The sequence below is a fragment of the Cyclopterus lumpus genome, chromosome 3 (genome assembly GCF_009769545.1).
Source record: "Cyclopterus lumpus isolate fCycLum1 chromosome 3, fCycLum1.pri, whole genome shotgun sequence".
Taxonomy (NCBI): Eukaryota; Metazoa; Chordata; class Actinopteri; order Perciformes; family Cyclopteridae; genus Cyclopterus; species Cyclopterus lumpus.
This window is the reverse complement of record NC_046968.1, coordinates 14364857-14392631: the sequence shown is the minus strand read 5'-3', so window position 1 is coordinate 14392631 and position 27775 is coordinate 14364857. Positions and strand designations below refer to the sequence as shown.

The following is a 27775-nucleotide window of genomic DNA, read 5'->3' as shown; positions in this document are numbered from 1 at the left end:
ACATTCATCAGAGACGAAGACAAACTACAGGCCATAGACTATCTCGCAATGGGATAATGCCAGCCTAATACCCGTCGCCCCGCTTGCTCGGACCACATCCATCTTTGAACTCAACCTTCATTTTTGTCTCTACTACACACCTTTAGTGTAGTTCCGTGACTGCATGTGGCACAGTTGTGACGGTCACACAACTACTAAGTACTAATTTTGTGGTAGTTTCCACGAGAGTAGGTGTCTGCAGGACCATATTTAGCCGTGATGACACAGACTCACAAGGTGAAAACAATATCAGTGGCTCTGCCATGGCTGATAACAAAAAATAAATACATGCATGCCTCCAACACTGTCTCCTTCTGTCTCCCTCTGTCTGTCTTTTATATTTGTACCTTTAAGTATTATTCCTCTTATGACATGATTGCCTACTTTTTAACTCTTTGCCAAAACTTTTTAAAAGTCTGGAATTTCAATATATAATCTAATAGAGTAACTGCAACTATTAATAATTATGCTCAGTGTTCGACTTGAATGGATATGAACAATCTAACAAAAATGGAAAGAGTCTCTGTCTGTATGTATGTCTGTCCTTCCATTTCTGTGACAGACGTTCATCCAATATTGACCTAAGGTAGTGCAGTGTGCAAGCTCTTGACATCTACAGGACATATTTATTAGTAGTGTGTTATGTACACTGAATAGTGTATTGAGAAAGGACCCTTATTAACTGTAAATTAACTGTTAAAATCGATTTCTTTCGTACAAATATTGTAATGTCTATATTTTTTATTTCTTAATTTACTTTTATTTATTTATCCTGTGTCTGTGTTGCTGAAACATGTGATTTTCTTTGCCCTGGCGATGAATTAAGTCTTAGCTATCTTATTTAGTGTTATGACATTGTCCTACTTTTTATTAAACAGAGCATCCAGTGATAAAATATCCTTAGTACAATGAGACAATAGGATAAAAGGTTGATTATACCTATGCACATAAGCTGCCAGTAAAAGAGGATGAAGACATAATGTTAATTAAAAAAGGTCAGCAGAACAATGAAAAACCTCTGCCCGTACTCATAATAATGTTCAATTACCTTTCATCTGTTATAACCAAGATAGTCCCTTCTTTAATAGACTTTTCCCCTTTACGTGCTTGAATAGAAACTGGGCATCAGCTCTTCGGTATGAACAAGATCAATAAACAGTAATCTCAGCTTTCAGTGAAGCCAAATAATTTAGGTTAAATGATGATTAAATTGATGATTAAAGTTAATCATCAATTTGGAAATAGCCAATTGCTTTTCAGCCGGTAATCATCTAACCAGTAGAATTTGTGAATGTACAACTTTAACTGTGCACATACATTTTTATGACTTTAGTGCTGTGTCTAAATGATGTACTTTAACTTGCTATTGTAAGTGCATAAGTACGTCCACACACACCAGTATGGCAAAGCGCAGTGCACTAAGGGTATTGGACCTCCACAATTACCACTTTCGGATAACCAATAATTGTCAAAATATAACGCCTGCTTAAAACTCAAAAACATCAACTATCCCACATCACAACACAAAGTTGCAGCAGTGACCCAAATAAATTGAGGTAAATTAGGTTTCAAGTGATGGAAGTAACCTAAACGTCCAAATGGTTCGACAAACTCAAATGTCTCCTCAGTGGGAAACCTGGGGCCACTTCTCCAGGCTTGAATGAGGAAAGATGCTTTTCCTGTAACTCCAACGATGTGGATCCTTTCTTGTCATGTATGTGACTTGATAGTTATGGGTTTTAAATAAACGACTCACACAGTAACGAAGAATATATTTTAGTCGAACGCATTCTACCAAGGTTAATAATAAAGGCTGTTTAACTATTCACAACGCTTCAACGTTTAGAAAGGGTAATTGAACCTTATTGCTTATACCTTTCAGAAAAAGGTACAGATAGATATATCAGTATCTGTTTCCTTGTAGGTTGTGCCTTGCTTTTGCTGGTTTGGCAATAGATACATGCAGGCTGAGCATGGGTGAAAATGAAGTCCATTTATCTCCTGCAGAGACAGTGAGCCACTGGAGGCTGTAAATTGGTGCCTCTCTTTGTTGGCTTATTAAAAAACAAAGAGACTGAGGTGCAACACTTTTTTTTTTTATCTGTTCATTTCTTTTACTGGTAAAAGTTCAACAACAGCAAAATAAGAGCAGCCAAGCCCCTTTCTTTCTGTATCATTGTTAAAACATGAAAGATACTGAATACACAAACACAAAGTCACCAATGAAACTGGCCCGGAAAAGAACACTAGGGGGAAGCATCAATTCATTTAAATGTCTTTTTAAGTGTGACATGCAGTTTTAATTAAGTTGATTTAATTGTGTTGTAATCTCAGTTTCTTGAGTCACCTCCAATCCTCCTACAGGTTACATTGATAACAAAAAACAGACCATAAACCAAAGGCACTGTTGTCTCTTAAAAGACATCAGCGATCAATAGGTAACTAACACAGGAGTTTAGCAAGCCACGTTGAACACTGATGCAACATCAGGGAAGAGTTAGGATCTTAAATGACGTTACTACAAAATCTTAACAAATACAATTTAAACACATCTTGAGGTTGTTCTGGGATTCTTCTAATGAGAATGACGAGCTGTTAGTCTTGTAAATACAACTTGGGATCAACACACATAGAAGATTTTGCATTGCAATTTGACCTCACAGTCAATACAGGCCATCTGGAGGTGGAGGGACTTAATGAGCATTGTATGAAATGTTATAGTATTTGTTCAGACTGGCACATGCATCAACCTGTGTAATTATTGAGCCTCTAAAGTTTCCATTATATCTCATGTTCAATGGTATGCTCTGTTCTAATATCAAATAAACTTTCAAAGAAGAAATCTTTCTTATTATCTTTTGCAGATTTATGCTGAATCACAGATGCACACAGTCTTTTATCTGGACTTGAAAGTCCCATAATAGCATTTTTGTCAGTAACAGATGTCATTTTCTGATATGACAGCACACACTTATGACCTCTGTATATTGGAGTTGACTCACAACATTACTATTATTTGACGCAGATGTACAAATATGTATCTCCTTGAAAAAAACATGACACCATCTGTCTTTAACTGGACTGCAAGGGATCATTATTAAACTAGTTTGTTACTTGTGACTTTGTCCGGTCTTCTCTTTACTTTTTCTGCAAAAAATAAATATGATTTCTACATCCTACACTGTTACACATCATACATGTTCATGTCCATTCAAGTAATTATTTTGTGATGTGATTTACTAAGTAAATGGTATTATTCTCTTCTATAACAGATTATGTCCACTGATAATGGTTGCATTCACTATGTTTTCACTGCATGTAACCTGTAGTGAGGGTAGTCTTATTGAGGGTGTCTGTATTTCTATTATTCAAAGGACCTGACACTGGTGACATTTTAACTGGCTGAAAGATTTACTTATCGTCAGTGAAGCTGTAAATGTCTGAACACAAGGTCACGCTGTCAAATTAACCTTGAGCCCGACGGACCCGGCATGTTTCTTGTCTATGGAGTAGTTATAAAAAGTGGCGATGGAAGATGGTCTATTTATAGAGGAAGCACGCTTTAAAAACATGGGGTCTTCCGCTTTCATAATATGAAAACCAAAAGTATGTCTAAACTGTGTCTTATTACAATAAAGTCGTACAATATAACCATTATGAAGATCAAGTGCTGTTCAAGCGATCCGGGATACTTTTCTGGTCAGTTTACAATAACATGTTTGGTATCGCTGGAAACTAGGAATTATGACCTTTTCTCAAATCCTATTAACCACACTTTAGAGTCACACTGAGATCCAATATAAGTTCTTGGTCAAATATTTAAAGAAGACATACTTTTTTTCACCAACAACATGCAGACATATTTTCGTAAAGTTGTGGAGAGGGCTAGTAGGTAATGTAATATATATATATATATATATATATATATATATATATATATATATATATATATATATATATAATACTATTAGTATATAGAGATGGATGATATACAGTGGTATTAAGTAGTTGTTGAAAAGTGTTATTCTCCTACACCACGAGATGATGTAATTTCTCTAAAATCTTCAGTTCAATAGGTCACATACAAATTTACAGAATTTGAGTGAAGATTATTTATTCAGGAAACTCTAATCATGAAACCCAAATGATTAACTGCACCACCAACTCACTGTTCCTTTAAATGAATCATAATCATTGTAAAAATGTGCACTCCTTCACAATCCTAATGCCGACTCCCACGATTAGCACGAGAGTGTACACAAGCCCATTTAACTTGGTTAACACATAATTGGCGACATCATCATGGACAAATCAGCATGGTCTCACTCATTTTTCCCTTCGTCTCGCATTATCCACATCCTCTAGCAACCCCAAAGCAGCCATTACACAAATATATGGAAAATGTCTCTTTTTTATTGAGAGAATGAACTATTCTTGTGACGTATGAAAGCACTGGGCGAATCTCAGAAGGGAAGAGTCAAAGAGAAAAAAATTGGCATTCTCTGCTCCTCATGTATTATAGTTTCATTCAGGTTGTTCTGCTTCACTGATTCATACGGCAAGTGCTGCATTTCCATGGCTCCATGTTGCTGCCAACATATTGTGGATGACATCATTATCCATTGCAGTTGTTCTCAACATGTTTGACTCATGGCAGTTTAACACCAATAATACAAATGTCTAATCCCGACCCTGCCGCATGTGCAGTGCGCTAAACAGTTCACAGTAATTCCATTATCTATTATATCTCTAAAAATCTCTAAAAATCCACTGTTCAAATGCTCAGTACCAAATGACAGACAACACAGTTAGTGACGTACTGGTGAACATAGTGGAGCATTTAGCAGTTAAAGAGCCAGATATACCCTCTGGCTGCTTTGTTCCATCAGAAAATGGGAGAAGTGGACGAGATCTTCAAGTGCAACTTGACAAAATGTTGCCATGAATGTCCAATCCAACTCCCCGCTGCCCGCTTGGTCTCTGGATTAATTACAACCAGGGTCTGTGGCTCTGCTATGTAAAATATTTAAACGTTTCATTTAATCTTAGTCAAGGCACACAAGGGGGGTGGAAAAGAGTGGGAGGTTTTGTCAGTGGGACAGGCCCACAGTTGAAGTTGTGCAGTTATTGAAGGAGGTTTATGAAGCAGCAATTGAGCACAGTTGTGAGAGTAAAGTCCAGCTGGCCAACTAGACACTCTAGAGCCTAATTAAATAACTATATCTGTGGGTGTCGGAGACATTGACAGAGGAGACTGGGACTGAGGCACAAAGTCACAGCGTGTCCTGTAGTCTGTGAAGCTTGGTAACTCTTCTGCGGTAGTCCCACTTCCAGCAAAGACTGGTAGTTTTCTTGTCAGAAAGACCCTCCTTGGAACACTGAGTATTGCTACACATCAGTGTAAAAAACTGTTCTGTACTTTTCTGGCTTACATTTTTACATTCAAATTGTCATTTATTTTGACAATGAAAAATGGCATTGTGATACATATTTACTGATGCACAGACAGTTTGACTTGCTGCTGGGAGCATATGATTGTTTTCGGGAATTGGCAACCACATTATACTGTGCATATAATGTACATGTTATTTGTTTGCCATTTTGAGTAAAATGCCTTGTGTATCAGAAGGATTGCCATAAAATGATATCCTGCTCCATCATCAGGTCCAAATCTACTGTAATTTTGTGAATGACAAAAGCCTTCTAATACTAATGGCATTCCCATTAGCCTCAGCTCGACTATTTGTTTAGTTACGTTACATATTTAGTCTACTTAAACACTAAACTATGACGGTGAACATCATAAGCATACTCGCTAAAAATCTGTATGTTAGTGTTGCCATTGCGAGCATATGAGCACTCTAATAATGTTAGCATTTATCACCAAAGCAACACTAAGGCAAAGTCCAGCCTCACAGAGCTGCTAGCATGGCCGATTGTTTTCAATTCCTCCAATATTATGTTAAAGAAATGTATTCAAAAGCCCATGTTGTGGCAACACTCAAAATGAATGCTGATAGTGATGGTTTTCATTGTTTTCTCTCAAGCAGTGACAATGACTAAGTTGAATCACAAACTGATTGTGAATATTACAATGTGTGTGAGAAAGCAGAGGAAGGATGTGAATGCATGAAGGAGCAGGAGAGTGAGACAGCAAGTGGAACACAATGCATGGCAATGATATGACGTTGCTTGATGGGGCTACATTTTCCTGGAAGGTCAATTTAACTCAACTAAAAATCACAACTCCAGTCCCCTCTGTTGAGTCATGTCTGGTCTTCTTCCTCAGCATTGCGTGTACGTGAGTCTTGATTCTAGATGACTCACTACATCCATGTTTCAATCGACTAGCTTCAAGCTTTCTGAATGCAGAATATGATAATGGTCACAATGTATAGTGAATTTTCCTTTTTGTAATGTGCTGCCTTTCTGCCTTTTGCAGTAAAGTATTTCCTATTCTATTTAAATTCTATTCTATATGCAACACAGTGCACTCCGCAATGGGCTTGTTACAAAAGCCTCATGTATTATTGGAGATGTATTCTCAAGTTTATTCTTCAAAGTGTGTGTGTATGTGCTTTACAGTAAATGTCCATAATAACTGGGAGATAGATGGCATGTAAGAGACAACATCAGAGGAGCTAGCTGGAAGCATTTCAAAGGTATGTGCTGTTCCCCCGGGGGAAGGAGGAGACAGCTAATTACTACTGAGATTTCCCATTCTCTTATAAGTCACTTCCTCATTTTTTAATTGTGGTCATAAATCAGTCGGTTGGGCACGAAAGGGGTTATCGGGGAGTGAGAGAGAGGAAGTGTTGATGTAGAACACAATGCTCATCTGAGGCTTGTAGCCCCGCTAGACATTTAGTGGCCTTGCGAAGGACCACAGCCATCACAATCAAAGCCTCATCTTTTTCATAATAATGCGCGAATGGCCTCCTCCCAGAGCCCTCACTACATCCTGGATCTTTGTCCCTAAATCTGACAAAAATGAAGGTCTATGTCTCCCCACAAGTAGGTGTCACCATGGAAACAACCGCTATTCAGTGCTCTCAACAATAGCAGTTAAATGAAAGGAGCTGTCTGATAGAATTAAAGAGTAGGCTCAGACCCTCTTCCCATACAATAAGTACTCTCAGCATCCACAGCAAAACCACACAGGGCAAATATATACATGAGAGCATAACCAGCATTTCATCAAGCACGTCAATATTTTTCGCTCATTTCTATTCACCCTTCCTGTATAGCGGTGAGCAAGGAGAAATGTGACATGAGTGAATAGGATCATAGGAAACTGAAGGACAAAAGCAGACAGATGTAATATACAATTTGTGTCATCCCCAAAAAATCTAAACTTCATTCAATATGATAAGAAATAACAGAGACATTGTCAGTTAAATTATGTGATTTATTTACCTAACTGCAAGCATAAATTACAAGAACAGAGGTTTGTGTAAAAGCAGGCTTGCATATAAGCACATCATAAGACCCAAAGCAACGACTGAACAGCACAGCTTAACAATAAAAGTAAGCATGCAAAAAATTCCTTTCTTGCTTTCGAAGAAATTAAATATTTACTAATGATGCATGGGTCGCTTCTCTCCCGTGCGGCCAGCAATTATACAAGTTGCATATTATGGTTATGGGCTGTAAACCTTGTCCCGATTAGTGGTGGATGGGTGAAAGAGAAAGATAGACAGAGTGTAAGAGAAATTTCAAATACATCAGTGTGGTGTAAAACCTATGAATTTTGTCGGACAATGGTGCAAGTATAGATAAGGGGAAATAAGCAGCTCAGTTAATTCTTCCCATCTTTTTTTTAATCCGCAGTGCAAGCTGGCCACTTGAACTGTGCTCTTAATGTCTCCAGCGTTTCAGCTCACGGCTGTTGCACCACTGTGGTACAAATGGTGGTTTCCCATTTAAACATGAATGTTTTTTTTGGGGGGGGGGGTGATAAAAGTAAATAAGACATCCGATTGCTGTGTCTTACTCAATGAAAAAGACAAAATAGCTTTCAAAACAGGTTTGAAGAGTTATTTGTTTGGGGCTAATCTGGTGAGGCATAACAAATCCATGCACCTATGCTGTTTAAAATGTAATACCATAAGACCCCGGGAAAAGCATGAAACATTTTCATTGCTCATTGTATTCATGTTTAAACACCTATTTTGGCATATTATGTTAGTTGTTTGATAACAAAATAAAATGTTTTTTTAATACTTTTAGATAAAGGAGGTCAATTGTAAAATCCAATTTGAATTGTTAAGAGTACAGAGTAATTCATAATTTAAGCTGGTGCAGCTCGTAACTTCAGGCAAACTACCAATACCGTGGTACGGGTAGTTTAGATAATATGTGAGCTGGTTTGACCTCATGAACATGAATATTGGCTGATATCTGCACTTCCTGCCTTATTTAACCAGAATAAGTGCCCCGGTTTGTGGGAAAGCACAAAGCTGGTTAAATGTTTCAGTTCTTTAGGATTGTTTAATTTGAGATTGGTAACTTTTTGCAAACAAGAATCCTGAGAAGACTTTTTTAAGATGTGTAAATACAAAAGTTAATGAATCACCATACAGGAACAACTAGGTCTCTCAATAAATAACCTTGTCACCTCCAGGATGATTCACAGTCAAGTGACAGAGTATGGCTCCAAATCTAGGCCTGCTGAATTAATAGGCCTCATCCTGTGATCCACACTGACAGAAAACTCCTCAATCGGTGATATTCAAAGGAGTTCAGAGAGCAGCCGACAGCAGAGCTGGCTGTGTTTAGGTCTGTATCTGGGGAGGGCTGGTGAAGCTCTAGAGGACAAATCAAAGTCAGATTAAAATATGTAGCTTGGGGGTGGATATGTGTATGTTAGAGTAGCTGTAAAGACTAGATAGTCTTCCAATGCATTTAATGGCTTTTGTCCTATTAAATTTGTCGCCCTTTAAGTGCCATCCAGAGCACAAATACATCATATCAGATAAATGCAAAAGCTCAAAGCAAGTATACAAAGCATTGAGTTGTTACTAGAAGAGACAGCCAAAGCCAACAGTATTAGAGACATTACTGTATAGTGAACGGTAAGGAATTAAACAGTAGAGCATGTATGTCTCTGATGCTCTTCAGTGAGGCTGTTGGTACGTGTAACTGTTAGCTTTTTTCATAAAGTCTTCGAGTTTTAAGGAACATATTATGCTTTCTTTTGATCTAAAAGATCCACATTTGACTTCTTTAACAATACTAGTTTGCATATGCAATCCAAAACCAAGGGACAGGAAAGAAAATGGTCCATTTCAATACATAATTTGCTTAGCTCTGATAGTGTTTGTGGGATTTATATGTAACACTCAGATGCTTGATAATAAATTGACCAGTCATCTACTTTTGAGGTGAATTCTGTGTTTTGGAAATATTTCCTTGATAATGCTAAGAAAACATTTCAAAGTAAGTGAAGGTTATATTTTTTTGAATATGATGAAGATTTTAAAACTCAATAACAAAGCAGAATATTTAAATCCAGGCTCTCAAGTAAACAGTGATCTTTGCAGGCAAAAGATTCTTGGAAACAAAAAGAATAGTCACAGAACAGTTTGTTCTGGAGATGCACTTTGATGAGAATCACATTGATGAGTGATCACTGAGGATTTTTTTAAATAATTAAAACATTTTCACATTTTCATTCTTCTGATAAATTATTCTATAAATGTTACTGACATAACATGTGTTTTACAGCACTCACTGATCGTTTTGTGCTTTCATTGGATTTAAACTATGCTCCTGAATCCATTATGAAACATCAAGCAGAATTATATTGAATATAAAAAGCAGCTAAAAGTAAAAATAATGACACACGCTAGATAAACGTGAAGAATGCTACCTGTATGTTGGTTGGCTCAGGGATGACAACAATAACAAACAATTTAGATTTTCACAGTTTATAGCATAGCCACCTGACAAAGGACCAAAATGGGGTGCTGTTGTTCATCTTCTCTTGGAGAAAAATGTTATCTGGGATTTGTTCGAGGATAACCTCAGAAACCCAAACCCAAACACATATCCTACTTTAAGTTGCCAACTAAACCTGACTGTATTTTCTGTCTTGCTATGATTTATTTGCTCCCTGTTGTAACTGAAAGAAGCATAAAGAACTCAAGCTATAGCAAATATATCACATTGCGGAAGTTATGTCACTTCACAGTTTCACAGTTGAAAACATCGGAAACGGTGACACATCCGAACTAAACAGACTTTTCCACTGCTGCGGTTTCTCACCTGGTATTAAGAAGGCCTAATTACTGGGTGATTAGCTAATTATTTTAAATAGAATACACAGTAATTTCTAGGTTTTAGGGGTGGTGTCATTCATGTTTCACGTTGTTGCATTCTGGGGTTTGTTTAGGTTTTGCTTCTTTACTTTGAAACAGAGCTTCCAATTTTAGCAATAGATTTTACCGTAGTTTATCCACGATTTGCCTCTAGTTCGTTCCAATGTCAATTCATAGTAGTTTGATTTGAAATTGTGATCTGTGTGTGTCTCATATTGTCTCATTGTCATCCAAGATAAGGCCAATCCTGCAGATGGACAGATAAATAATAAAAGATCTGAATGCAACATCGCCACCAATATTTATACTTCCTGTAATTCAATCTGGTTTGAATAGTGTCCGTTTTTTCAAGTTGATCAATCTAATTTTGATTGTGGCATACAGTACATCTTCAAATTATCTGAAGATACAACATAAGGAAAACAGTAAAATAAATGACAGAGGTTCTGAATTTCAAGGCAAGTCAGGAATAATAATCCTTCATCCGATGGATCAGCACTGAGGGATTGGCCTGCATGCATAAAAATTAGGGGGAAAAACAACACAACCCACCAGGGCTCATGATTCTGGATGGTCATGGTTTGCACACCCAGAGAGAAGCGCTGGATCCACAATGAGCAGAGAAATGTAACCCACAGCCTCTGTCATACTGTCCTTGTGTAAACACTTTGATAGGTGTGAAGAATTAAATAAATAAGTTACAACACATTTAGAAAGATTTTCTCTCCAGTCCTTCTCCAAAATCGCAAGGCATGCGTCCTTTCTTCCTTTCAGTTTTCTGGACTGGTCCTGTGGTCAAAGCTTGGTCCCAAAAGCAGGAAGGATGGTTATTCTGTTGGGGTGGTGGCGACAGGGCTGAGGATGGGGGTCAGTAGGTCCCTCATAGGACACATAGGGGAGATGGCCTTGTGGCTGTAGTACTCCACTACTTGCTTGGGCACCTCTGCCAGAACACATTTGGCCAGGGCTGCAGGTGAAGCCTGCAATAGAGACAGAGAACAGCTGGAGTTGTCAAAACAACTGTTCGGTGTTGTTTTAATCTGAGATGCAGAACACTTACCAGTGAAGCTTTTAAGTAAATGGTAAATGGACCTGTACTTGTACGGCGCTTTTCTAGTCTTCTGACCACTTAAAGCGCTTCAACACTACATGACATCATTCACACCCATTCATACACTGATGGGAGGAGCTACGGTTCCACATGCACATCAGGACTAACTAACATTCACACACCGTAGGCACAGCTACAGGAGCAATTTGGAGTTAAGTGCCTTGCCCAAGGACACGGGCTAGCGGAGCCGGGGATCGAACTGCCGATCCTCTGATTGAAGGATGACCCTGCTCACCACTGAGCTACAGTGGCCTAAGTAATTTCTATTCCGGATCAAGGGAAAACTCACTGTGTAAGGACTACTTTCTTTGTTTCAAACAATTTAAAAGAAGTATGTCAGTGTCAGCTATTGTATTCAAGGGTAATAACTGTTCTGTTTATGACCCTGGAAAAAGTCCCTTCTACTTTCTTCCAAAGAGCTACATAAAAATGTATCATATGTCTTGCAGCGTTTGCATTGCAGTGTTTTAGAGTTAATTATTGCATTGTTAAAATCAGTTTGCATAAAATGTTGTTGTTAAAGCATATTTCCAAAAATGACTTCCAGTAGAAAAAAATAATTTCATAAGGGTTCATTTATTACACATGCATGGTTCTGTGCAATAAATCTGTCTAAATTGAAAACTTTTGGAAAAAAGCAATTATGAATTTTGCAGTTGTGATTTTAAACAATGTAAGTGTTTCCTCAAACTCTGGGTGATTTACAAAAAAACATATTTAGGTTAACTTTACAGATAGGTTGATACTTCAAGGGAAAAAACTACACGTGTTTAGAAAATGGGGCACCAAAAGCCTCTAGATTGCATAGATTCTGTAAGACTCAACTTTACCGGCGGGATGACAACATGTATTCCCTTATATGGTGTTTTAATGATGGTGAAAAAGCGTTGTGCAATGCACCAGTTCTAACTCTCCCAAAGGTGTTTAACTGGTGTGAGATCTGGTGACTGAAGACCATATAGAATATAATTCACATCATTTTAATACCCATCTCCTCACTTCTCAACACCTGGTTTCCTGTACGGAAGTGTCTGCATTTGCTAAGTTTATCTACCTATTTATTCTGTTTTTTTCTTAAATTTGCCAGCCTTAAAGTAAATATATAGGCCTACTATAATGCACATTTTGAGAAATGTTTCAATTTAGAATGTGAAACTTTAAATCAACAACTGACTGTATAGTTGTACAACTGAAATGTTGCAGCCTGCATGTAGCTACATGAAGAATACATTGTTCCTTTAGTCTATGATGTCCATCTGTCAGTGATAAGCTTGCAGCATGCTCTTTTGAATAACAAGTGAAGGAGGGCGTTATGTAAAATATATTTAATGTCCTTGAGCATCACTAGCACAGCAGTCAGAAGGAGTGTGGTTGAAGCTGAAAGTAAACAAGTGAAGATTGACAGATGGCGAGAAGAACTAACCGTTTTGAAGTCTCTGAAGGGCACGAACTGAACAATATCCCTCAGGACTGACTCGCCCTTCGGTGAGCGTAGAACTCCATCATCTCCATCTAAAATCTGCATATCTGTGAAGTCTGCATTGCCCACACCAACAATGATTATGGAGAGAGGCTGGTAGGCAGCTCGCACAATAGCTTCACGCGTGTCTGCCATGTCTGTCACTACACCATCCGTAAGGATGAGCAGGATGTGGTACCGCTGGAAGAAGAAACAAGCTTTCAGTGTGTATTAATCCATATGGACATTAACCCAGCACAGTGTGGTTACATGCAAGAACACCTCTCAGTGGGTGTTGTGGTCTAAAGGCTTATTGTGCTATCTTTGGTCATTTTACAGCCTCCCCTGAGTACTTGATGTTACATAGAAAACAAGGGGCTCAAGAACAGATATAAAAAAGGAGGATATTAAAAACAAAAGACATAGAACTCACAAACTACAGAAGATACATCTTATACGTGTGAATGTGTGTATGTGTGAATGTGTGAAAATAATGTATGTGTGCACTAAGCCCTATAATATGAGAAAATAAGAATTACAAGACAATTAGCTTGGCACTGATAGTTTCCGATTGGTCCTGTGAGTAGTGGTTAGTTTGTTGTTACTGTGTTTATGTGTTACTCAATGTCCTGAGTGTGTGTATTTATAATGTGTGCCCTGGAAGTCAATGCAATTACAAGTGTGTAATAGCTTAGAACACAATGTCCATGCAGCCGGTGGTAATTTAAGAGAGTGAATAGATAAAACATACTTGTGTTCTTACTCCCAACAAGATATTAAGGAGTGATAAGAAGCACAATAACTCTATTTGCCACTTGTGTTAAATCCCATTCAACAGCAGTTATTTTCTAACAGAAAAAGGGGTCAGTAATATGGAAAACATGTATAAAATATACAACATCAATATGGCACTGTATTCCTTCACTCCCTAACTTAAAGAATACTAATTTGTTCTATAATGGGCCCCTTTTTCCTTTTTGAGCCGGAGGGCATTATTAATATTAACAGTGAGGTGAACCAGAGGCTACTCACTCTGGGAACTTAGAGGGATGCACTTCAACAAAGCCTGTACTACTTCCATATATTTCTAATAGAGTATAAAGAGTCACTCACAGAAGCATCTTTAATGCTGCCGTCGCCTGCTGCCAGCTTGGCTATCCTGTTAATGATGGGAGAAACATTGGTTGGGCCATACAATTGGATCTTAGGAAGGCAGTTCTGGTATGCCTCAACCACTCCTTGGATCTCTGATCAAAAGGGAGCACAGAGCAAAGTGAACACAACACGGTTATCTACACTTCATTAAATACGCATATCATCAAACAACCTCTGTAAACGAAAAAAGGTACAGTTAGATGAATAATACACTATAGTCTCCCAGAAAAGTAAAAGAGGCCTGAACATGTTTCCTGCCTCACACAAGTTAAAGAAGTGAAATACTATGGAAGTTTGGCTTCTACTATTGGCTTGTTCATGCATATTTTAAGTAGTGATCAATTATGAAATCCATTTGGACAATCAAATATAAACACTACTATGACTTTGGAACAAAACTAGGAAAGGGTGCACACCAAAATGTTGACAGAAAATTTTGTTTTGTGTGAACATTGTTATGAATACGATCTGTCATGTATTTATTTACCTGACGTTTATGAAGTGGGACCAACTGAGTAATACTGATTGGTTGTCAAATTACGGATGTAAACTCTAGTATCATAGGAGATGCACTTTTCAGGGAAACTAGTGTACAAAGCCCTTCCTTACCTTCACATTCATCATCCTCTGGGTTGAAATTAATGGCAAAGTCATGGGACACCTGTGGATTGAGAAAGAGGAAGTTGTGAAATACTTACTAGGTGTGCAAGGAGGCTTTTTGCTTTTCATTTTTTTGAACCTTCATCCCCAACCAAGAATAGGTGAACTCACAAGTCTGACAATGAGTGCACACCTTTCTATGGATGTCAGTTTTTGAGCCACGACAAAGCTCAAAATGTGGCCTACCACAAACTATTTAATATAGTAACAAATTACCACAAAATAATAATAGGCTTATGAGCTCAGTAGTATGCAAGGTTAGCTGTGGAGAGACAGACAGAAGGACGACCAAACACATGATCGCCTTTTGAAGTATAAGTGCTAATACTATGTTAGGGAAAATAAATTCATTAAATTGTATTTAGGGTTTGCGCATAATTTAAGATAAAATAGTCAATATTTATTATATTGGGGTATTTTACAGTGAGACCTGGTTATGTGAAGTACTCATCTGTACTACATTCTGAAATGTCTACTTGTATTAATTTCCCGAATCATCACAATGTACAGTAGCGAGCATTTAGCATGCACTATACGCTTAAAATCTGGTTTCTGAAAAGAGATTGCAACCCCTCTTCTTTTATTTGGTCTATTGCTAACATCAGATTTACTTTATTTATCTCAAAGCTGTCAAATTGGCAAAAATAAAATCCCCTTCTTGATACCTCTCTCACAAGAAACCATTTTTTCCCCGCAAGCACCAACTGTCAGCCAGATCAGTGACAGCTGACTCCTCTCCAGCTGGCTACTTTCTTCTGAGTCATTTTTTTAATGTGATTAACAGCCTGCATTTAGTCAGTGTATAGAAAGATATTATAGTAGTCCTAGAGAAATTATTATTACCATACAGACCACCATTTGGTTTTTGTATTGGGCCACGGCAAGAGACAGGGTCTTGCTTTGTATCTCATTTAAGAGGCCTGTTTCATGGCTAACCCTTTGACATGAAAACCACAGGTGTAACTAATAACATTAATAATGGCTGTCATTCATTTAGGTTTTCCAGTTGTGAAGCTCTGTAATTGTGCAGGCGGCACAATTACAGAGCTTACAGGGATACTTAAACGGTCATTAGTTACACCTATGTTTTCCTGCCATTAAATATATTACAATCCATTATTTTTTGTGGGGGAAGGTTAAAGCACCAGTGCAACAACACTCCCTTTAAAGACCCTCAAAACATAATGTCTTCATTGTCTTCTTATGAGCAAAGGGATGAACTCAACATTTTCAAGGCGGGAGTCAGTTTTGGTTATTTCCATTGAGATAGTTCTGTATTTATGTTTTTCTCACTGGTTTGAAGAGGAGAGGGCTCATTTGGAAAAATGTAATGTCACATGCTTCGCAACTCTAATCAGAATATTTGGCAACATTTAAATCTCAATCTGACCACAATTGTGGGATATTTGCATATGTTGGCAGGCAACTGGCAATCAAATACAATCAAACCACAATTACACAAAAGTGTTCATTTCAAAGGAAAATGTGATACATTGTGGCTTCAGAATATAATTAAGTGCCCAGCAGGTTTTCATATATGAGCAATTTCAGTTCGGAGATGGTTGATGTACAGAGTGGCTTTTTACGAGTTTCAATGCTTCTTATATGTTTATTTATGTTTTCTGGTGTCACAAAGAGCTTGCAAAGAAATAACTGATTAAGAGCTATTATTATTAAGAGGTATTATTTGCCTGCAAATCGACCGCATGTTATGGATAATGACCAACAGGTAGAGACAGTACAAAAAGAGACGTCTTGAACATTTTACCCGGGGGGATTTCTATCGCTGTCACTCATTTTTAATGAATTTATTGAGATGATAAAGTACACGCAGGACTGTCAGATTGTTCAAGAAAAAGCCCTGCACTCACATTCAAACATGTCACCATGGTTACCAAATGATTTGCATAAATATATACATCCCTTCCTGGACAGTTTGCAACCAGCAGATGTATTTGATAGTAGTTTAGCGTTAAATGTCTGCAAAAATCCCATATCTATTATCATATGTGGTTTGCTTCCTCATTTAGTTTCAAGCCAAAAACGAACCAACCCAGAGTCTGATTGGGAGCAAACCTGAGCCGAGGGCTTCTTGACGTGGTTCTTAAGTCTGCATCAGAGTTTGATGGACAGCTTTTACACCAGCAACAGACAACCCGCACTAAACGGACAAACACACTAGAGTCCAGCTTAACAAAACCAAACAAGTTAGATGTATACTCTTAATAAATAATACTTCATGAGAAGTGATATCCTCTTCCAAACTTAAGTGCAAGTTTTCTGAGGCATTAAATTAACAAAACACAATAGGCCATAGTCATTACAATGAAATGTGAGGCTTACCATTTATTCTCAAGACTCACTATCTGATACATCTTTGGCTGGCAAATTAACATCTTGTATCTTTACTTATTATTTGTTTTCAAATCACACTTAGTATGCATAATCCATTATTAAGGATACAAGAGTGCACTTCAGGCAGCATATACTAAGAAAGAGTCCATCAAATCTGCACACATTACAGGCGTACGTAGCCTATGAGTTAGATGCAGTTCATGATGATGAGTATAATGACTATAGCATTCACCTGCACCACCAACTACAATTCGGCAAATGCATGAAGTAAAATAAATGTGACTCCTGCAGGGCATGTCACTGTCATGGTAAATTCAGAAATTAGTAGTTTGCACTTACTGAGCCACAAAGCTTTGCATGATTGAAATGATAATTATCAGTGTTTCACATCAGCACATAAAACAGTACAATTTCACATAATCAAACAGCATAGTGATTCAACCATGCATGGTTGTGTGTGTGTGTGTGTGTGTGTGTGTCTGTTGTCTGTCTGTGTGTGTGTGTGTGTGTGTTCACACATGTCAAACGTCTCTCCAGGGCTCTATTCAGAATCACTGAAGGTTTTTGGTCCAATTTGCTTTCAAATGCTCTCGAACTCATGAATTCTTATGTAAATTGAGCATCAACACTACGGGGCTTTTATTCCATTGGAGCATGTCATTTTCTCAGGACAAGTTGATATCTTAAGGTATGGGGCTCATGAATAAAAATAAAGCATACTAGTTATTGACAGAAGGACAAATTGTGTCATAAAACCAGTCATGGAAATCAGATGCTTAACGTAAAGTCCCGGGGTAGTGGAAAACCATGCAATACGAGCATAATATTGTTCATGTGAAAGGAAGAACAGTGTTATGGAACACAATAAGGGGAGGTTGAGCATCAATGAAAAACGAGGAGGGCAGAGATGCAGAGAGATACTCACCTCATAATTTGGAGGGATTCTGGCACCAAACCCCAAAGCTGAAAATCTTTTGTCACTGTAAAGATAAGCAAATTAACCAGTCATGAACATTTACTGCCCTTGAATAGCTGTTGGCAGTGATCTAAAAGATATTGATGGCCTATCCATATATTCACATTTCCAATGGCAAACCCCGTGCTTGTTTGCATTTCATGAATGCTAAGAGCTTGAATGCCCTCTCGTGAAGACAAAGGGGTCTTTCAATAGGCTTTTTGAAGGCTGAAACAAGTTTAAGATATTGTAACGTTTTGTTCTACACTATGACATATGTCTACCAAAATTTGTCATCCCTGCCTCTACAAAAAAAAAGTACTGTCCATGGCATGTGTATAAAATGTTTGCTGTACTCATTTTGTTTACTTTATTTACTCCTTTTTTAAAGACACAAGCTTTCACCAGGCAAGGAACTTATTAATACTTGCATTGTGGGAGGTGTAGTATACATACATACATATATATGACTGAAAAAAAACCAAATCTCAAGCTCGACAGAATTGTGAATTTATGTGTTTGATTCATTTTCTCTGGAGATAGTGTGGGAGCATTAGAGGGCACATAGCAAAATGTACACTGTTAATACATTTTGATTTATTTGGTTTGTTGACAAGTGTTGATTGGAGACTTGTTTGTCCACTCATAGAGCTAATATGGCTTTGAGGCAGCTGAAGTTTAATTAACTCTGAGGACTTATATAAACACTGGCAGAGTGAATAAAAGCTCAACTGTGAACTCTTGACAGAAGCAACTTTACTTTGGCAAGTTGTAGTTACTATAATCGTAGCAGTGGCAATCACTGTTTTTGTAGCAGCATTAGTAATAGACTTACACCAAAGAAGAGAGGCATTTATAATTAATATCCTTGTTTTGAGTATCTGTAGAAGTAGTGGTATTAGAAGCAGTAGCATTGAACATTTGTATTAATACTAGAAAATGTGTTATTAATATAGCAATTTTATTATTATTGCTCCTCCTCAAGGACATTGGATGAAATAAAAAAGATAATTTGTGTTTTTTCATAACCTTTCAATATTGTTTATTTTACGGTGGCTGAAAATGGGAACAGCAACAGCCGGTAGGCTTAGTTAAGAAGACAGTAAATATGGTACATGGGCCATTTTGAGCACATCATTGTCCTCTGTTCCCAAAAAAAACATTTGAATGGGTCCAACTTTGATTCTCTGTAATGCAGCCTCTCCACATACCTCGGCTAATGTGCTGTACTGTATTCAGTTATAAACACACTCCAGTAATGTTCCAAATAAATGAAGAGATGTCAGTGTCCAATGAACTCTGCAACTGATAGCACAAAAAACTGTCTTTCCTCTACACTAAACTTCAACATTTACATGTTTTCTATTCCATTTGTTATCCATTTTCCATCTCCATTCTCCATCCAATGAATACAGGCCTTACTCCCACTATTGTGACCTTTCAAACACACAGGGGTATGTTGTATGGAAGCAAAAGAAGAGAAAAAAAACAAATTTTCTTTGGTATTGTATTGGTTTAACCAATGTAGAGCAATAATGTTAATGGTAAATTATTCTTATGAGGAAGGAGTGATTCATGCTAAACCAATTTTATCATGGGATGTATTGTGCAGCACTCGTTATCTTGACCTCTACACTCTTTCCATACTTTTATAAGTTTGACCTTGGAGCCGTAATTAATTGATTTCTATGTGCATGTTACACATTTCTTAAGAAATTGCCTATTGGCTCTCCAGGTGTAGAAGTACAAAGTCATTTTTATTATATGAAGTTAAGTTCAGCATGGTCCTTGTTTTCTCTCTTTGTCAGCACACGTGAAAAGCCACGGGGAGATGTGCCCGGTGTAATAGCCCTCTCAGCAAGCTAAATGAGCCTCTGCCCACACAGACAAAAGCTCGTCACTCCAGCTCCATAATGCACTCCTCTGCAGGGACTCTAAAATCCCACATCACCTATATTCACTAAAGGCTAAAAGGTGTGCTTGCCCACGTAGTTTTACACCTCAATAATAAATGCAATTTAAGAGGGAATGGCTACCTACACTTGCTGTCACTGTTCATGCAGAGGCATGTGTGCATGTATGATGCTCTTATATGTTTAGTAAGCAAGAAAATGATAAAGCTAAAAGAAGGAGCTGCTAATTTCCAGGCATGTTTTCAGTGTATCCAGTGCTATCTCTTGGCTGCTATAATTAGCCAGACAGTGCTCCCCTGATATTCAATAGGAGGATCTGCATAAATCAAGAGTCAGAGTGTTAATCCTCATCTAGCTTAGTTTTGACAGATGAGAGGGTCTTTCTGTGACACATATCATACTAAAAATGATTTCCTATTAATTAGCAAGAACCTGCAAGCCTACCTTCAATAACTAACATTTTATTTGTACATTTGTATGTTGTTTTTGAAAAATAACAGACAATCAGTCATTTTCAAACAGAAATGTGTGATCTGTTAACTATATCAGCCAGTTTTTATATTTAGAGTTATGGGTATTCTCTCATGGATGTATAACTTATTTTAAGAACTTCAGTTTCTTTAATGAGTCCTTAAACAGGCCTCCTGCTGCACCGTCATCTGATTCTACGCCACGCTGTTATTTCACCACCCATAATGCCTCCCACTTCATTTTGAAGTAGGTGCTAGCCCTTGTCTCTGCATGTGTCTGTGTGTAGTTCTGGGTAATGAGCCCATGCAAGCTAAGAACGGGGACAAGGAGAAAACGGTATCATTGAGTTATCCACAGGAGAAAGCACATGCAGGGTCAACAGTTAGCACTGTCCTTACAAACAGCAAAGACACAGGCTCCAGCTTGTACTCTCTCGTTCTCCTTCTATCTCTTTCTCTCTATATATATATATTGAGGATTTCATTATGATAACAGATGTTGTGTCAGAAGAAAAAGAAGAGAAACTGTGAGAGACATTTTTCTTACTTTGGTTTGTTGTCTTATTTGCAAAAATCAATTTGTGACAGATGTGGTGTTTGTTATTACTATCTGGTTTTCAAACCATTATGCAAGAATAGATTAGAAAAAGATTCACAAAAAGTTTAGAAAGAAAAACTGAAGGCTTTAAAGGTCAAAATGTCATATTTCTGATGGATTGTTAAAAGCTGTAAAGTGATGGATACTTTGACCAAATGGTTTGTCAAGTGTGTCCTTGACTGCTGCTACCAAGCACCAGCTTCAGCCCCAAATTAGCCTCATGCATAAGTAATGTCAGTGAAAGCCAAATTAGTTTGCTCTAATTTTCCAGGTGCAAACACTTTCTCATGCATTACTTTGACATGGTTAAAATTTGCCAATGTGAACATGATGAAGATAGTCAACAAGACTGTATTTGTGGTAACCGGCTGCTGTTTTGACAATGAGAGGCTGTTGACGACACAAAATACATTTCAGGAAAGAAATGAATCGGAGATGGAGGAGCTAACGGCCAACCGTTCAGTTCCATCAGCTCTGGAACAAACTGCTGAGCAGAAATGTAATAACTTGCAAGATTTACTGCCATTCTGTTTCAGTACTCCATGATTTCCATTCCAATCCTTCTGCTGTGATTCAGATAGAGTGGCTCATATCAGTGTGAGCGATCCCATCAAGATGGCTTGCAAGGGACACTCAGAATCTCTATTTTACAACAGGAGACACTGACAATGACTCGAGGCCCCAAAGAGCCTTTGCTGAGAAACAAAAGACCGACAAACCTATCGTAGTCTTGGCAGATCTCCCCCACGGCTATCAAGGCCTTCAGGTACTCGTTGGGCTGGTAAGGGTTGATGTAGTGCAAAGAGCAGCTGTTCCTGGGGTCTCCATTGGAGGCTGTGAAGTCAATGGCAACCTGGTAGAAAGAAATATGAAGCATGAACAATATGACAGAATCAATTACGTTTTTATTTTGCTGCTTAACATTTTTATTTGGCTGCTTATGATATTATAAATAATTCTTCATGAGCCTGAAATATGCATAATGGCAGTATAATTTAACTGATCAGAGGTAAGAACTTGTGCTTTTTACACCCACATACATGGAAACAGCTCCAGCTCCAGTACACAGTAGATCTAAATAGACAACTATTTCAAAGGGGGAACTGCATCTACCACAGCAAATTCCTCTGAATTAATATTCATTGCTTCAGTAATCCAGCGAGAATGAGAGGTAGCACAACAGAGGGCAGACCAAAAGGCAAGAGCCGAAGGTCCACAAAGCTGCCCACGAGAAAACTTATAAAAACACCATGTTTCAAGGATAAAAATATTTTAATTACTGTGTAATCTTTCAGAAAATGTAACATTCGCTGTGTACTGCATGCTAACGGACCACCAAAGAAAAGGCAAACCAAAGTCTGTTTATCTACAAGCAATATGGTCTTTAACAAATAAGTAATCTGACAGTTTTTAGGACATTCATACAACCAGCCAGTGCAGTTAAAAGTTAAATGACAGTAAAGCGTCACTACACAGACTGCTCAATTTACCGTAAAGTGAATCTGGCATCCTCCCATGATGTAATCTAAGAAGGAGTACACTCTGTGGAGCTGCAAAAAAATGTAAAGGCAAAACCTCAGAAGCATCTGGTCATTAAAACGGAATTAACTCAACAAATCTGTTGACAGTAAAGGATAAAAAAAAGTTATATATTTACGGAAATTTACAGGAACTAAAAACACCTTCTGTTAAGGTAGCTGTGAAATGTCTCATTTAGCTGTACAGTACAAGAAACCAAACAAGATTGTTTCTATGTTCAGAGCCAACATGCATTAAAGTACTTATTGCTACAATTCATTCATACTGTTCCTCCAATTCTAAGCAACTGTTTCCTACAACAAAAAGCCTCCAGGATAAGTTTGTTCCTATTTCATAATGTAAAATAATCGAATAAAGCACTGATTGGTTCAACTTATTCTTACCTTGAGGTCAGTGAGGATGACAACTCCTGAATTTTTATAGTTTCTCTTCTTCTGTTTGTACTTGGGATTGACACAATCCCACGTAACCTTAAACAAAGCAAGTGGAAGACAAAGAACAGGAGCAACAAACAGCAGCATTGTGAACATTGGTGATAAGTCTTAAGCAACATTACATTTGTTTCATCTGGGATGGATTTCAGCAGAGTGAAATGAGAGGCATATTGGAAAGGGTGAAACAGTCTCTACTCCACCTCTCCATTCACTGACCTTATTTCCACTGGAAATCTTCTGCATGTCTCTGAATGTGGCGTAGAACTCGCCAATGAAGTCATGTTTCCCCCTGGAGTCATAATCCCACACGAGGCACTGTGGCACACAAGGACAAGACTGCTCACTACTTTCTCTCTGTTGGCCCTATATATAGTATTCTTACAAGATGTATTCAATTATCCTGAAAATATTCAATGAAAGTATTTTATTACTGTTAAATCCTGACGCCGTGAGTTTTTTACTGATGCAGACTTGTTGATGTGGATGTTGCTGAAGTTCCCTTACCTTGAGCTTCCGCTCCTCATCACAGCTGCACAGAGATATGAGAGACACTTTGAAGGGCTCCCACACAGGATTCAGGTTGTTTTTAATCACCTGTTAGTAGGAACACATTACATATGAAGCAAAGCTGCAGAAAAAAGATATTGCTTAAACTGAAGAGTGTATACGAGGAATTTACCTCAGTTCTGTGCACAAGCTGTTCGGTTTCATCGTCATTGATTCGGTATATTTCCAAAAATGGGTCTGACTTGCTAAAGAGATCCTGCATAGAAAACAGAATATCAAAACTACTGACTCTTAAAGTTAATACAGGACCCTGTAACAATTGATCCATAGGAAAGATTAACATGTTGAATTAATAAGTATTGATTCTGGTATCATCAGGTCACATCTCTTCCTGAAATTGCTTTTATTCAAATAAGGAACAGTGAGCAGGACTCATTGAGATCAAGATCTATTTAATGAGAACAAATGACACGTAAAACCTCACATTTAACACTGAGATTTGACTTCATTTGATTTACTGTGTAGAAGTGAATGTGTCAGATGTTACATACCATGGGGCTGTTTTAAACTTTTACACAAGCAAAACATTTTTAAAAAGCACTACCTATTGAAAAAAATAAAAATAGCGTTTGGGTTATTTCAATATCTAAGTTGGTTTTTTTTCGGATCGTTTGTATAGCAGGAAACTGTCATTTATACAAATGGCTGTTGACATAGATTTGTAATCATCGTGATTAAAGGTCAGGGAGAAGCAGACATAACATTTACAGCACAGCCGGGTGGCTCTTTGGAGGTGACACAATCAAGATTGAGAAAAAAATATAGCCTTTTGGTCGGAAGGAAGTTTGAGAATATTTCACAAGCTTTCAGCTTATGCCATTCTGCTTATTCTTTTTCTTAAGCCAATAGCTTTTAATGGCCTGCTATTTTCTTCCTTACAGCCTTCGTTGCAGTTCTGAAATATCATTATTGGTTTCTTCAACCAATATTTGAAGCTTTAACTTTCTTTTGCACTCCATTACTTCCGATTTGCAAAATGCATCTGAAGGTTGTTATTAACATCTTGAATTTGAGTTCACACCCCGGTGGCTGTGTCTATATTCTCATCAGTGTTAGTAAATACCATGATAAATTGAAAACATGCGTAACATTTTGCACATTTTGCATATTGCTTAATATGGGGTAGCCTTAAATCATCTTTTGAGTCTCAAGTGCAGGTGAGAGCAGAGCATCACTGATTATTTAGGTCAATTGATTCTTCAGGCAGGAAAACAAATATTACTGTGTGTGTGTGTGTGTGTGTGTGTGTGTGTGTGTGTGTGTGTGTGTGTGTGTGTGTGTGTGTATGTGTGTGTGTGTGCGTGCGTGCGTGCGTGTGTGCGTGCAAATGAGACCAGTTAATGCTGCATTTCCCGCCACATTAGCCAGATACATCTTCCTAGGGAGTTGAGCAAAAAGAGCTGTAGCATCCTCTATCTGTTGTCACGGCAACCGCTAGCCAGGGGTCATCAGCGGCATGGACGCAGATGTCAAAATCTAATCCTGGGCCAGTTATGATATCCTGTTCATCTACATCTGTAATGTGATGCTTTAACATCTACAGCAGGTTGAGTTGATCCAGAAAACAAGCAGCTAATTAGAAACAGCTCCTGCTTCAGTCATCATCATCTGTTAGATTAATTGCTACGCCCGTCATCAACCTGCCAGATTCATGGTAGCTAATTTGCGTTGTTAAGAAAATTAGCATGTTTTACATTGCTGATGAAATTAAATAATGGTAACTTTATCATAATAATGTTAGACAGGTTACTTGTGTGACCTGTTGACATCCACCGTTTACTTTGTGTACAATCTCTTTATTTGCATGACTTAACCAGTTACAAGTTACAGTCCAACAGCACAGACTTGAGCACGAATTACTTCTAAAACCGGGAAATGATGTAGTATTTTCTCACTTCTGGTTCCTTCGTCTCAAATTCAATGGGTTGATTGGGGTTTTGGTTAAACGCCTACAATAAGGTCTGTGGTGAACACAAGCTTGAGAGATGTTAAGGTTTTGTTCTACGATATAAAATACGTCAGTAGATAGGCTACCCGTCTTGGGAATTTTTAAGCTTTTACATTTCTTTAACAAGTGACTAAATGACACTAAAAAACCTCATCATTCATTTTGGCCGGCCATGCCATTACCATTACACCGTATTCTTGCCTAATTTGACCGTCCTGCTCTCGTTTACAAACATGATATCTGGTTTGCCATCATTAAACGGCAAAAATATGAAATCTAACCAAAAACCCTTTTCAGGGTTTTTTGTGTTGTTTATTCGCTATATATATATATATAAATCAGGTTTTAGGCCACACTACAGCACTGAGACAGCTCTGATCAAGGTGACAAATGATATCCGCCTGAACACAGACGCAGGCAAAGTCTCAGTCTTAGTTCTGCTGGACCTGAGTGCTGCCTTTGACACAGTTGACCATGGGATCTTATTACAGAGGTTAGAAAACTGGGTGGGAATCTCTGGTACTGCTCTAAACTGGTTCAAGTCCTATCTCGAGGACAGGACGTATTTTGTTGAAAACTGTGTCTCAGACCAAATGGCTTTGACCTGTGGGGTTCCCCAAGGGTCAATCCTAGGACCCCTATTATTCAATCTGTACATGCTTCCATTAGGCCAGCTAATACGTAGCTATAACGTGTCCTACCACAACTATGCAGATGACACTCTACGGTCTACGTGTCACTGACGGCAGGTGAATATGGGCCTGTAGATTTACTTTGTCACTGCATCGAACAGATCAGTGTGTGGATGCAAAACAATTTTCTCCAGCTAAACTCGGACAAAACTGAAATCATTGTCTGTGGCCCACAAAAACAAAGATAAAGTGTTATCAGTCACCTTTAGACTCTCTCTCTCTCTCTAAACGAGCTGTAAGACAGCTGCAGTACATCCAGAACGCTGCTGCTCGAGTCCTGACTAGAACCAGGAAATACGACCATATTAGTCCAGTGCTCAGGTCTTTGCACTGGCTTCCTGTTGCTCAGAGAATAGACTTTAAAACAGCTCTGCTTGTGTACAAATCTCTTCATGGTCTAGCACCAAAGTACATGTGTGACATGTTAGAGCCATATGAACCATCTCGGGCTCTGAGAAGCTCAGGGAGTGGTCTCCTGCTGGTCCAGAGTCAGGACTAAACACGGTGAGGCTGCGTTTCACTTTTATGCTAAAATCTGGAACAGTCTTCCAGAAGATGTGAGACAGGCCTCAACTCTGACAATGTTTAAATCCAGGTGAAAACAGTTATATTTGACAACTGAAAGTATTTTATCTGCACTCTTCGCTTTTAATATAATTAATAATGATTATTTTTATGCTTTTTATGGAATTTGTTGTAATTGTATGTAACTGTAAAGAACTTTTAATTGCCTTATATATATATATATATAAATTATAACCCTATATGAGTGACAGAAAACATGTCTCACACCCATGTTTGTTGCTCACGTCTAAATGTTTGATGCATAAATGATCCACTTGAATGCCAACCCTCCACCTTAGAAGGGGATGTTTACCTAACCGGAAATAAATTGTCCGTGTGCTTGAACAAAGACTTGTCATTTTGTACATCAGTGTTGTTTGTTGTTTGATATTTGGCATACATAACCTCTGTTCCAAATAAGCAGCTGAAATGTTTGTTCAAAGTGAAAACATGAAGACTTGTGTGTCTTTGTGGTACATGATTACACAGCATCGCTCCACAGTGATGTGCCCACATATGCAGCAAATATCACATGCAGGGGAAAATGCACTTTTTTAGAATTTCCCTCATTTAAGAATCAGGTTCAATTTCAGGTAAGAATCAGGTTCAATTTCCCTGTCATAGTATCAGGAAACTTCTATCTCAAAAATAAGTGTACATGCTGCAGAAAATTTGAATTGTTCTCACAATACTTCTGGGAATTAAGGGCAGACTATGAGTATGGAGTGACTTCCATCATAAGAGTTGTAATTGGATGGAAGCTCCCGCTCTATTTTTTATTGAAATATGCTTTCAGTAAAGTTTGACAGCGTGAGAGCAGGAGCCGTTAAGGTCAGTGATATCCAGACTCAAACTAAACTCATATGAATTCAACAAAGAAATAATATTTCACATGTGTCGTCATGTTATTTAAGCTGCACATTTGTATGTTGACAAATGGTCAATGTACTTTGACATGACAAAGCATTGTGTCTCAACAAAGATGTGATATTAAGTG

The 27775-nt window shown here is 38.0% G+C and overlaps 1 protein-coding gene across 1 annotated transcript in view; it reads right to left on the bottom strand.

Moving 5' to 3' along the window:
* Window positions 1-7949: 7949 nt before the first annotated feature.
* The window catches only part of cpne7 (copine VII), a 28557-nt gene continuing 8731 nt past the window's right edge, over window positions 7950-27775 (bottom strand). Inside the window, exons 7-17 of the mRNA XM_034561327.1 lie at window positions 23687-23770; window positions 23512-23601; window positions 23224-23322; window positions 22957-23043; window positions 22525-22584; window positions 21754-21887; window positions 18024-18078; window positions 14693-14744; window positions 14042-14175; window positions 12893-13129; window positions 7950-11338 (exon numbers count right to left, since the gene is read on the bottom strand). Coding sequence (XP_034417218.1) covers window positions 11186-11338; window positions 12893-13129; window positions 14042-14175; window positions 14693-14744; window positions 18024-18078; window positions 21754-21887; window positions 22525-22584; window positions 22957-23043; window positions 23224-23322; window positions 23512-23601; window positions 23687-23770 — 1185 coding nt within the window. The 3' untranslated portion in view covers window positions 7950-11185. The remainder of the gene's footprint in view (window positions 11339-12892; window positions 13130-14041; window positions 14176-14692; window positions 14745-18023; window positions 18079-21753; window positions 21888-22524; window positions 22585-22956; window positions 23044-23223; window positions 23323-23511; window positions 23602-23686; window positions 23771-27775) is intronic.